At 36.0% G+C, this 13,084-nt stretch overlaps 1 protein-coding gene across 1 annotated transcript; it reads left to right on the top strand.

The window, feature by feature from the left end:
* The first annotated feature begins 6,069 nt into the window (after positions 1–6,069).
* On the top strand, positions 6,070–6,532 carry LOC112913769 (short transmembrane mitochondrial protein 1). Its single transcript, XM_025990633.2, has one exon. The coding sequence runs from the start codon at positions 6,114–6,116 to the stop codon at positions 6,255–6,257; it is 144 nt and encodes a 47-aa protein (XP_025846418.2). The 5' UTR covers positions 6,070–6,113; the 3' UTR covers positions 6,258–6,532.
* Positions 6,533–13,084: the final 6,552 nt, after the last annotated feature.

Raw genomic sequence — 13,084 nt, 5'->3', positions numbered from 1 at the left:
TGTCATAGTGGTCATTATATTTAACCACTCTTATAAAATGTCATTTAATTATAGCTCTCTCAAGACAGATGTACTGTGTTCTATGAAAATCCAGGCCTCTAAATGAACAATGGTTCATCCTTACATGAGTGCTAATGCCTTCTCGATCATGGCTCTCAGAAAGAAAGGGAGAGGGATGCCTGGGTGGCTCAGCAGTTGAGCATCTGCCTTCTACTCAGGGTGTGATCCCGGGTCTGGGGATGGAGTCCCTCACTGGGCTCCCTGCATGGAGCCTGCTTCTCTCTCTGCCTGTGTCTCTGCCTCTCTCTATATGTCTCTCATGAATAAATGAATACAATCTTAAAAAAAGAAAGAAAGAAGGGAAAGGGAAAGGGAAAGGGAAAGGGAAAGGGAAAGAACAATCCTCCATTTGATTACCTCATGTGTTTACCTGAGGAAATTAAGAGGTCTACCTTTCATAACCCTATGTATCCATTCGATGTCAAAAGTTGACTTTTACTTTAATTCATTTTCATTTTTAAAACTACACTTCTCATTTCAAGTCTTTGCCAGCTTCTGTCTACATAGTGCTTCACATTTTACAAAGTTTCTTCCACATAAACTCATTCCACCAACATTCATTTATTCAATAAGTATTTACTGAGTGCCTACTATACGTTAGGGATTATGCTTGACTCTGGAGGTAGAATGGTACATAAATATGGTATGATCCCTGCTTCACTTACAGCAATACTTCTACTACTAAGGTTCTACCTTAGACTTGCCTGAAGGAGGTTTTAAAATTTACTCATGCTCAAATCCATGATTTAATTTTTGCCAGTTAAACTACCTCATTCTGCTACTATTTTTTTATTCTAAGTAGCATATACAACTAGTATTCTTCATCAACTAGAAGATCTTGAAATTTTGGGAGATGGTCCTCTGTCTCTGTCTGGTTTTGCAACAGAAATGGAAAAAGAAATGACTCAGCATGATGCAACTGGTCTCTCTCAAACTCAATGACTGTCTTTTATTCAGTAACCATTTCTTTGGCACCAACTTGTTCCTTATTCTTTCCCTACCACTGCCAAAATCCATATATTGAGAAACTATTCATTTTTATTATTATGATTATAATCCCTTCTAGTTTAAAAAGCTTGGCTACAGTTACAGACTCTTATTTTGAAAAGATCATAATGGTTTCCCAGTTAATAATGCCATTTAAAATATTTTACGACCAAAACAGTTTTGAAACAATGGATACATGACAAGTTTCTAAGACACAGGTGTAAACACAATTCTCCAAAGGAAAAGTTCTATTCTGGCTCATAAAGTTTCCCAAATTCTTTTTATGATAGAACAACCCTTCTTTATTATTTGTCTGATAATTGTGTCTTTTCATTTCAAGGTCCCCAGCAGGTTTTGGGGGAGTTTTTTGTTTTTTGTTTTTTTTTAAAGATTGGTCTCTGTTCACATTTGTGGTCGAGCACTTCCGTGGTTGAGTTCATTCATAACTAGACCTCTTGTCCTGCTAGGTAATGGGAGAGTGATTTTACTTCCTTGTCTCCCTGAAAGGGAGAGCCATGTGACTAGTTCTGGCTATTAGTTTGTAGTATGCATCTGCTCTGGACTAAAGCATTTTAACTGCTCACGAAAAACTCTTGAGCATTTTTTCTCTCTCTTGTGCTGATAAACTATGGAATCACATGTTCCAGATAATGTAGCTATATAATAGATTGATGGTAGAGCCCTCAACAATCTCAGTCTGAGTCCATATGAAACAAAAGTCCCTGTCTGTACAGGATAAGTAGCAGGAGTAAGAAATAGAAATAGGTGAATTGTTTACCATAACATAAGCCTACCCTACCTAACGTGACTGATATAATCTTGATGTCTTGGGATGAGAGGCAGTGTTGGTGGTAAACCAGATTACTCACAGCTTTACTACTCTTTCCTCAGTGAACAGTTTTCATCTGCCTCCATGAAGACCTGAAAAGCCCAAGAGGCTAAACTCTAGGGTTGAATCTGTGAACACAACAGCCAAGTATTTCTTTTTATCTTCCTCCAAAAAATAGTATAAATGGATGCCATTGATGGATGCTAGGAAGGTATATAATTACCTTCAAAAGCACCTGTGACAGCAAATTCTTTGTCTACTTGTGTTTTCCAGTCCTGAGTTTTTCTTATTTTTTTCTAAAGTTACTTTTCTTGCTTAGAATGAATCCATTACTCTTTGGACTTTCTCTGGAATAATGCCCTCGGCTCAAAGAAGATGTTACACGGGAAGCATAGCTCAAAATCATAGATTAGCCAGCCATAATTGTAGACTTTGTGGTTATTCATAGTATTTGAACTTCCAAAGAAAGTTAACCTTAAAAAGAAAAAATAAAGTAAATTAGATATACTTTCACTGAGCCACTTTATTTCCAGCTGCCATTCAACACGCTGAAAATGTTTTCCCTTTGTGTTCAAAGGTCATGATGAATGCCAGTCTGACTCCTCAAAAAGTGATGGAACAGCCATTGTGGATGGAACAAAAATGACATGTCAATTCATTTTAAGCATCATTATGGTTCCAATGAACTTAAAACATTATAATTTTAAAACAAGGGCTTCATTTCTCCTCAGGAAAAAAAAAGGAAAATGCTCTTCCATTTCTAAGACCATATTATGCCAAACAAACTATTACTTCTATTCATAATTAACCTTTTGGCCGTGCTAGGAAAAATGTATCATTTCTGATTCTATTAGAAAAATTGTTTTATTGAGAACACAGTGATATCTTAGGCAAAATTTAACAGTGAATTCAAACTGACACAGACATTGCCCACTGAAAGACTTTCACCAAGAGCAATATGCCCAAATGTAACCAGATAAAAGTATCTTTGCTGCAGGAAAAATTACATCAACCAGTCTTTAGTAGCTTACAATATAATAAGAGATAATGCCAATATTTCAACGGCTTTAGAACAAAAAGGTTTATATCTTACTAATGTTTATTTACACTACTGTCAGCTTTCCCTTTGCTCCATTTGGAGTCTCACACTATAGAAACAATCTCTATGAAGGACATGCTATTCTCTTGGAAAAGGAAGAAAAGACAGAAATGAAATCCTGTGAGGGCTTTTAAATCTTCTGTTCTAAAGTGACACAGCATCATTTTGATGCACACTGCATTGGCCAAAGCAAGACAAATAGTTAAGTCTCATGTCAACAGACTAGGAAAAAAATAATTTCACAAGGAGAGGCAGCAACCAATTAGAAATGATAATAAATCTACCCAAAAGGAATTTTTCACCTAATCATTCCTCAGTTGCTAAGGTCTGAGCCAGCCTTAACATGCCTGATATGAAGCCTCCTTCAGTTCTTCTACACTCCAAACTTAGTTCTGTTAACTCTAAGTTTCTCAGGATATGTCAAGCTAATTTTCCATCCACATGAATACCTCTTCTTATGATGCAGTTCTGGTATTGTACCCTAGAGAAGGCTAGGCACACAGATGTGGAAACCTCAAGAAATGGTGTGTTGCTTTATTTATGTAGAGCTATTTACTAAACTCAGCAGAAAACAACGTCCCAGGTTTTTTCTTCCTTTTTTTTTTTTTAAGTCAAGACAATCTTCTGGATCCAGAGCCCCAACTCTGAACCACAATTCAGTCTAATGTTTGAATCCAAACTGTTGGACTCTTGATCATCTCATGACTATCCCATGTTTGTGACTTTAACTTCATGTATTTATTTTGGTTTTTAGACATTTTAACATTAAGCTAAAATATGGTTAATATTTTTTCAACATAATTATAACATCACTTTTTCCTGCACTAGGTTTGAGTTCTAACTCTACCACTCACAAAGTAGACTAGAACAAGTCTTGTGCTTCCTAAGAACTCTGAATATCAAAACTCAGATTTTAAAGTCCTCTACAACACCCTAATCTTCAAGATGAAGAAACTAACTTCTTAAAGAATTTCATTTGATTAGAATTGAATGCATGTCAGCGACCTCAATACTTCCCACTCTGCCCCAGTCATAGTTAAATACCTACCCTCCAACCAAAACTAAAACGTCATGGAGTCTAAAGTAGTCTGTTTACAACGTAATCTAGTATATCCAAATAAGTGTATGGTATGTCTCAGGCCTCTAACTTATCTTTACTATTCCTGAATCTTTAACTGCATTAGGCTCTGTACTCAACTGCTTTAAAACATGTGGCATCCATGTGCCAATTTCTGCCTAATCCAACTTCTACAAATTTCACCTCATTCCCATTTATCCTCTAGCAGTGGCAGAACCAGCAATGGCAAAGGTGGTGGTGGTAGTAGTAGTAGTAGTAGTAGTGTTAGTAGTACTAGTAAAAGTAGTAAACTCATTTTATTTTGCAAGAGGGTCCTCTAGAGTACAGACAACAAAACTGAGGCACAGAGAGGGTAAGTCTCTTTGCCCAACTTGCCACAGGTAGGAAGTGGCAGAGCTGGGATTTGAATCCGTGCAGTAGGACTCCAGAGCCCCTGCCTTAACTACTATGCTTTATTACTTTCTTCCTTCTATTAAGTCTGCTGATCTAAATTCTTATTCCTCTGCCCACTCTGTAACAAGAATTTTGTAAAGCTTCTCTTAAGAAAAATTTGCATTACTAGAATATGCAAAACCAATCATTTATTTCTCCTTATCTTCATTATATAACATTATAGAAATAAAATCCAATTAGAGGGTAAAAATATCTGTAAAATTTTTGTTTGCAATGATTAATATCTTTAACAATATGCTGTTTCCTTTAATATAAATTACTATGAGACACACTTTCATATGCACACATAAATCTAATTTTATTTTAATGCAAATAGCCTATTTTTAAAGTATCATTTATGATCATCTATTTATTAAGTTGTATACAATTACATTCTCCTTCAAAGTTCCTACACTTATTAGTGTGATGAATGTTAAATATAAACCTCTCCTTTTTTGCCCTTACTCTTAATGTACATTAGTAGGAGTGATTACCATTTATTACCCTTTCCTAGATTATATTCAAATTTCCAAGCAAGCAAAGAGATTTGGTGTAGAATCTTTTTTTAGGCAATGTTGAAAACATGATTAATTTACATGAAACCCCTATGTGATCATACAACAGGATTACTCACATCATTTAAACACTATTCTAGAATTTTAAGACTTTTCAGACTTTTAAGACTTTTTTTTTTTTTTTTTTTTTTTTTGAAAACAGATCTTTTATTTGCAGTCGTCACTGGGGCCGTTTCTTGTTGCTTATTTGTTTGCTGGCCTGCTCTTCCAGCTGCATGGCCAGACGCAAGGCCTTGATGACATCTTGCAGGGCTGAGAAGTGCTTGGCTTGCTGGATCATGACAGACTCTGCCTTGTTCACGAAGGTCTCCAGGTCATAGTCTGGCTGTTCAGTCATCTCAGAGAGCTCAAGCCAACCTGGCCCTTGTTGTATAATCTCCTTGAGCTCCTCCATAGCCCTTTCTTCCAATTCTCTGATCTGAGACATGGCTTCATTAAAGCTGGACATCTGGGAAGATAGTTCCTCATCTTCCTTGGAGAAATTGCCTGAGATCAGGGACCCATGAGAGCTGGATTCCATCTCTTCTGTTTCCATTTGAACTGGCTGTTCCCCACTGGACCCACTGTGGGGGCTCAGCTCCTTGACCCTGTCTGCATATCTTAGTGTGTTTAAAGTATATTCACAGGAGCTTATGCCTGGTGAGATCATGGCGATCATGCAGGTCCTTGAGTTCTCCCCGATAAAGGAGTCCCTCAGCACCTGTGTCAGCTTACTCTCTCGAAACGGGGTGTGAGCCTTGTTCTGTCCGAGGGCCCTGATGCACTCCTTCAGAGCCAGGAGACTCTTGTTGATTTCTGCACCCTCCATGCGGGTCTGCCGGTCAGCACTGGAAGTGTCTGCACCTCTCTCATTCCCTGCCAGATCCACCAAAGAGAACTTGCCATGCACTCTCCCTTTGGCTCGAAGAAGAATCTGGAAGCAGGCGTGGGAGCTGGATGAGTTGGAGTTGGCAAATGTCTGCCCAGAGGTCCTGCAGGCACTGCCTAAGTCGATCATCTTGATGACATCATCCGACCCGCCCGCCGAGCCGCGCCGTCCTCCGCGCCGACACCATGCTCCAGTTCCTGCTTGGATTTACTTTTGGCAACGTGGTTGGAATGTATCTGGCTCAGAACTATGACATACCAAACGTGGCTAAAAAACTAGAAGAAATTAAAAAGGACTTGGATGCCAAGAAGAAATCCCCTAGTTCATGAGGCGAATTCCAGCACTGCCTTTTGGATACATTGATTCTGCTGTTCTTGAGGGCCTCCTTATCATCTGAACCAGAAGCTTTTGTTTTAAATTCCAGCCTCAACCATTTTCCTCTTTGCTAGATCCTGCCTTGCCTGAGAGCACAGATGGGGCCAGAAGTTAAGAACCACCCTTTCCATCTTCCTCACCTCATCCCTTCTTCCTCCCAGCCACTTGAGAAGGCCTGACTGGAATTATGGTGCTAGATTAGTAAACGTGACCTTTAATTAGTAAAAAAAAAAAAAAAAAAAAGTCTTAATGATTTTTGTAATCACAAGATACAATGTGAGATGCTAACTTTATCAATGACTCATTACTGATTAGCAAGGAGTCACCAGTTGGAACAAGCACCTTTAAACCATATTTTGGAGATATTTTGACAATCCTTCCCACTCCAATGTTCCTGACAACCCTTGACACAGAGTACCACTTGTCTAATAGTAATAATAGTTGAAAATATTTTTAAATTTTTGGAATGCTGGTTAATGAAGTTAACCTACATGCAGTCCAGATTCTATTTAAAGGACTATTTTAACTAATAAAAGAAAAGAGTAATAAATTTAAAATGCTAGTTTAAAAGGAAACATTTTAAGGAATATCACCCAGGTTAAAACCCTGATTAAGCCAATTCATTATTATTATTTGTTTCGTCTGTACACCCTAACTCACGGGTCTCAGGTGATCTAATCCTGTAGGGTCCTCAGGGGTTAGATATTATATCTTCTCATCTTGGAAGCCCCAAAACCTAGAGTAATATAGATGTTCAACAAATATCCGTTAAATAATAAACAAATGAAAGGAATAAATAAAAAGTGAAGTTTTGGAAACGTTAAAATTTGAAAAAGAATTTAAGTCTTTAAAGACTCATTAAATTTATTTATATGCTGCAAAAAAAACAATGAAGTCATTTAGACCATCCTCTGCAACCAAACAGATTTGTATGTAGAAATATAGAATTGTGTGAGTACAAAGGAGTATCAGTACAATTAGTCAAAGTATCGCTCAACCAGCAGGAAGCCCACTACAATTTGTGGAACTACTCCAAGCACTGCAGATTTTGCAATACTTTTAAATTCTAATTTTAAACTCAGAAAGACAAAATGGAAAAAGTTATAGGCTATTGGGTTAAATAATACTTCTGTATCAATCTATGGCTTTCTATTAGAGTAGGCAATCACCTTGTTCTTGTTGGGGGTGGGAAATTCTTGGTGCTTTTGAGGAAGCAACTAAAAGCAGTGGTTCAGAGAGACAGTGAGCAAAGTTAAAAGTATAACAATACCAATTTACTACAGCATTCCTTTAACTATTGTGGCTCTATGCATCCAATCTTGGAGATGAAAGCCCTCTAACTCCCACCTGCAGATACAATGCCAACTCAGACTCTGAATGGTTCTTCCCTAATAAACAACTCTAAGACTAGATGAATGGATGAGCAGCAAGTCCCTTTCAGATTTCCTGCCTTAAGAGCCCATTCCAATCCCTCTTTCCAGCTCATCTGACTTTTCTCTTTGGTCTGTCTAGTTTACAAGACTGACCAACTCTGTTCTGGCCTCTGGAGTCATCAACTGACAGACCCATCCTTTTGCTCGCACCCAGGGCACACGGACACAAATGCACAAACCAGTACACACATGTCATACAAAATTAAAAGCCATCAATAGCCAAATTTCCCCTTTATAAGATCAAGGCTATCTCTCCTACCTAAGACAGAGGATATGTGTTCAGACAGCTCCAATGTAACCTATGTATTCCCCTTTCAGGTCAACCCACCGGGGACTTATATTTGTGTTATTTTACCTCATGTTTATTTGGGAGTGAAGTGTATTTGACAATAATCTGCTGCTTTAGGGTTTCTCTTAAACCTATCTCCAGCAAATATGTTTTCAACTTGGTCTAGAAAGAACTATTACTTGATCATCTATGTAATAATAATGTGCAACATATATGGATGCTAAAAATAAAAGTAAAAATCTGAGTATAGGAGATTAAATGATTTGATACTTCACTTATAGAAGTTTTAATGAATTTCATAATTTAACACCTGGTTTTAAGCTTGTTTTATTTTTTTTTAATGCTTCACTCTGATGTAACTAAGAAGTAGGGCCACATTTGGTGTCACTTTCCAAATTATTGATAGGCACCCCAGACATCATTTAGTATTTATAAAAAAAAAATAATTAAAAAGTAACTGACTTAACAGCAAACATTTTTTCCAAATCTTAAACTGTAGACAAACTGTACCTGCAGCTTTAATTTCAATTTATTTTTCCAAGACATTTAGCAGTAAACATGACAGTATTTTCTAAATTAATCAGAACACACAATAAGTATTTCATGAATATTAGTGTGTATTTGTTAATGTGTTGCTTACTGCTGCAACAAATAAGCCTACACATTTTACTGGCTTATCACTGTAGAAGTATGTTATTGGTCTACAAGAAGTCTTCTACATGTTAATTCAGGTACCCAACTTCCACCATCTAATATTCCTTACCTCTTTCAGGGTCTGCAGTTACCTAGTGGGGGTATGGGGAAGAAAACTCTTTGGGACATATGTCACTCCATTTAAATTCCATTGAGAGAACTAGTCACAATGCCCCACAATATGGGAGAGGAATGAAGGAATAGTCCTGGTTCAGCAGCTGCTTCCCAGCACTCACTGTATATCCCTTAGTGTGTAGGAGGGAGCTCAAATCTTTGTGGGACAGCTGGCTGTCCTTCCTACCGCTAACATTTATACCAAAGTTCACAGACTCAAATGCAAACAGACAGTAATAATTGAAGTGGTTTAGTTGTAAAACTACAGGAACTTATGAACTATTGGAACTTAGGAAACTATAGGGAATCTAAAGAACATTCTCGGACTAAAAAGGAATGATGGTTCCTATGCAGAAAAGCATGCACATCATTGGCAGAGCTTCTCATATGAGAAAAAAAATGTGTATCTTAAAAATGTGTAATCTCATGAGTTTTAGAAGTAGGCTAATAAGGGGAAGGGTGGTGGGCAAAACAGGTAAAGGGGAGTGGGAGTAACGGGAATGCAGTTATTATGGAATGAGTAAGATATGGAAATAAAAGGCACAGCACAGAGATATAGTCAATTCTACTGTGACAGCCTTTTTGGTGACGGATGGTAGCTACACTTGTGGTGAGCACAGAATCACTTACCATATCACTGTGCTGTACGCCTGAAACTAATGTAGCATTGTCAAATATATTCAAAAATTAATTAAAAATTAAAAGTAATCAAATAAGAAAATAAAACTGTGAAAGCAGCATAAAACATTTCTGCAAACCAGAACTGGCTGACAGAAAATGTGTCTGCAATCTCCACTGCATATGGTACCTTCCCTCTGATAAATTCACTCTTCCATAAAGAGACAGAAGGGCTATTGTCTTCATAGGTTCAGTGTTCTTCAAGCTTTCTTTTTTTTGTTCAGGAAAAAAAAGGGAAGAAGTACTCTTAGTGCATGTGTATATAAATGTTCTATGCAAAATATACATTATATATATTGTTTATATCTAAAGGCAATGCATTTAGAATGAGGTCCATCATTAATGGTGTGGATGTGAATCCACACTTCAAATAATCTTCCTCATAATTTTATTTTTTAAAGAGCTTCATGACAGATATGATTAGGTAATCATTGTTCTGCCTCTTAAAGTAGCTGATGAAGAGGACATTGAAATAGAAGAGGCATCATTTTCTCTATTTTATCTTTGCTTATGCTTATATTCAATGCAAATCTGCACAAAGAAATCTTTTTGAGCTACCTCTTAATTTTATTAACATAATGTTAGCAAAGCCTTATGTCTTCCAATTTTAAACTAAAAAATGCTAACAGAAGTTCTTAAAATTTCTCTCTGCCTCAATTGTTTTGTCTCTCTCTCTCTCTCTCTCTCTCACACACACACACACACTATTTTGTTCAAGATCATACCCTCTCTTTGACTAAGTAACATCTGCAATGTAATAGTTCACATTTGTATAGTATATAGTTTGCTTAGGTCCATATGGTACCTCTTAAGTATTATCTCACATTGAAAGACTAAAACTTAGTTTAATTTATGGCTCTTCAAAAATTTTCTACTTACTTAAATCATATAGGTACACTATTAGTGCTTGGAAGACTAAGGAAAATTTTATTAATCATGTTACCAAGAGCATTTTCTTGGTAATTATAATAGCAAAACACTAGTTTCTATAAAATGAGATTTAGAGCCTTGCAATTGGGCCGAAACAGAATGAAAGAACGGAAATAAAGACTGGAGCTGGGTTTTCAAGCAATTTTGGTTTAAAATGTGTAAAAAGATGCAGAAAATAATTCTTCTCTTGGTTCCAGGAGAGTTATGATTGTGATTCCTCATACATAAAAATGAGCGTATGTCCTGAAGTTATGTTGCTACACCAAATAACTACTTAAGTTTAAAGTTCGTAATTAGTTGGCAGTTGATCCAATTAGGTGAAAATACAGCTTTCTTTTCTATTCAGAGAAATGAGATATTTTATATTATTGTGCTTATAAGGTAAATGAAAATATGCAAATTATGAAATTGTTTAGGCATTCCTTATACTGTCCCTTCTGCAACCTATTTCTTACCTACTGATTTTCTTTGATACTGGAAATCACTTGAGGTTTCTGAGATGAATATTAATTGTAACCAGAATTTTTGGCCTATGACATTCTGAAACTTAATTTCACATATGCCCCAGGAAGAGAAGTCTATCAAATAAATTATGAGCCAAACTCTTAACATTAACAGTACAGAAGATACTACATAGACTTTTATTTTTACTTCACATATCTCTGTATTATTTGAATACTATTACATTTGTGATGAATAAATATATACATATAAAAATACACATATGTATTTTTATAAAACAATATAAAAACATATAAAACAATATAAAAACATATAAAACATAAATATATATACATATAAATAGTAAGAACTAATATATATCTAATCTATTTATCTACCTACCTCTCTAATCTATCTTGTGCTTCCTTTATGATAGGTACTTCTCTAACCTCTTTATATTTGTTCTTTTAATCCAGTATGATCTGAGCAAGTTACCTAATCCTGTGAGTAAAATCATAAAAACATCAATTTAATCTGTCCCATAAAGTGGTTGTCAACATTAAGTAAATATGTATATTGTATTTAGAACCTTGCGTAACTCTGTAAGGGTTGAATAAGCATTAGCTATTATCCAGGAGAAGTGACCTCCATGACAAAAGTGATTTTTACCTCATTTTTTCATTTCTGTATCCCCAGTATTGAAAAGTTCATAGTATGTGCTCAATAAATATCTAGTGAATGTATGATCTTCTGAATCAGATGTACTGTGATCCCCAATCTGTAGTAAGATAACTAACATGGACAAGATCAAATAGCTGTTAAAAAATACAACTGATTTTTAATACAGCTAATTTGATTCCAAGGGTTTTGTACACTCATCCTCTCCTCTCTATTGTCATTATTTTTAGAACAGGCTATAAAGAATACAAAAGGAGAATTAGCCCTAGAATAGTGAGATCTCATTTAGGCCATCCAGTCCTTGAAGATCTACTAAAGCTATCATGAAATCACAGCTTCCAGAAACACATTTCTGGCACTGAATGTTGAAAAGGGTACTCTTAGGCAGGGAGATTGCCTAAGAAGCTGGAGAAATGTACACCATAACTATAGAACGATTTCACCAAGAAAATAGTTAAATTTTAAATCCATTAATAAAATAGCTAATTCCAACCATCCACTCATGCCCTGTAGACACAGCCTCTACTCTCTTTCCAAAGCTGTATTCTGGCAGAATTTTTCCTCCAAAGGTTTTAGAAGATTCTCAACAATTCTTTACCAATTGTGAAGCTGCTCCCAAATGAAGTCATTTACTGAAATCACTTTGCACATAAAAATCAAAGGTCAAAAATAATGCATGAAAAAGTCATGAAAGAAAATGTCTCCAGGTTTTTCCTGGATAGCACTTGGAACTTTTGTTAAAATGCATTTATCTTAAACCAAAATCATCACTTTTGATCCACTGTTTAATCAGAATATTATATGTATATTAGAAACATGTCCAATCATATGACTTCTATAAGTCTAGATTTTTATTCACTAAAAACAAATTATCTGTAAAAAAAAAATTGTATTATCAAGAAAGCAATAATGCTATTTAAATGAGTGGGAGAAGACCTAAGAAAAAGATAGGGAAAGAAAGGAAGGATAGGAAAATCAAATATTAAATACCAAATTCAGTTTTAGAAAAAAATATTTGAAGAGTTTGAAAAAAAAAAAAGATATTGCAGTGCTCATTCAGTTCATTTATAAAGTTCCCTTTGGGTGGCTTTTGGCTCTGACTCTTAGAGGTGAATTCAGTCACACTAACACTGATAGTCCCTGAATTCAGTTATTTTCTGGCTGTCATTTAACATTACTGAGGGATTTTAGACAAAGCAATTCACATGACTTTTACTCAAAGAAATGGTCCCTTGATTTTTCAGATTTTATCTTTTCTTTTTTTTTTTTTTTTCCATTTTGCCATTACCTTTTGTTTTGAACATAGAAGTAAAGAAGTCCCCATGTCATAACATTAGACTGCCTCTGACTAGTCTACACATAGAGACCCTATTAAAAGGCTAGGATCTCAAATGCATCAAAGGGAGGCTAAGGGACTAGTCTTGGATGATAGTAATCAAGGGGTCTCCAGAGGCTAGAGGAGCAAAGGCAAACCAGCAGGAGCAGTATATCCTGAACCCCACTGTGACCAATGTGCCCTACTGTG

The sequence above is a fragment of the Vulpes vulpes genome, chromosome 1 (assembly GCF_048418805.1).
Source record: "Vulpes vulpes isolate BD-2025 chromosome 1, VulVul3, whole genome shotgun sequence".
Classification (NCBI taxonomy): Eukaryota; Metazoa; Chordata; class Mammalia; order Carnivora; family Canidae; genus Vulpes; species Vulpes vulpes.
The sequence above is the reverse complement of the archived record's forward strand: the minus strand, read 5'-3'. Positions and strand labels throughout refer to the sequence as shown.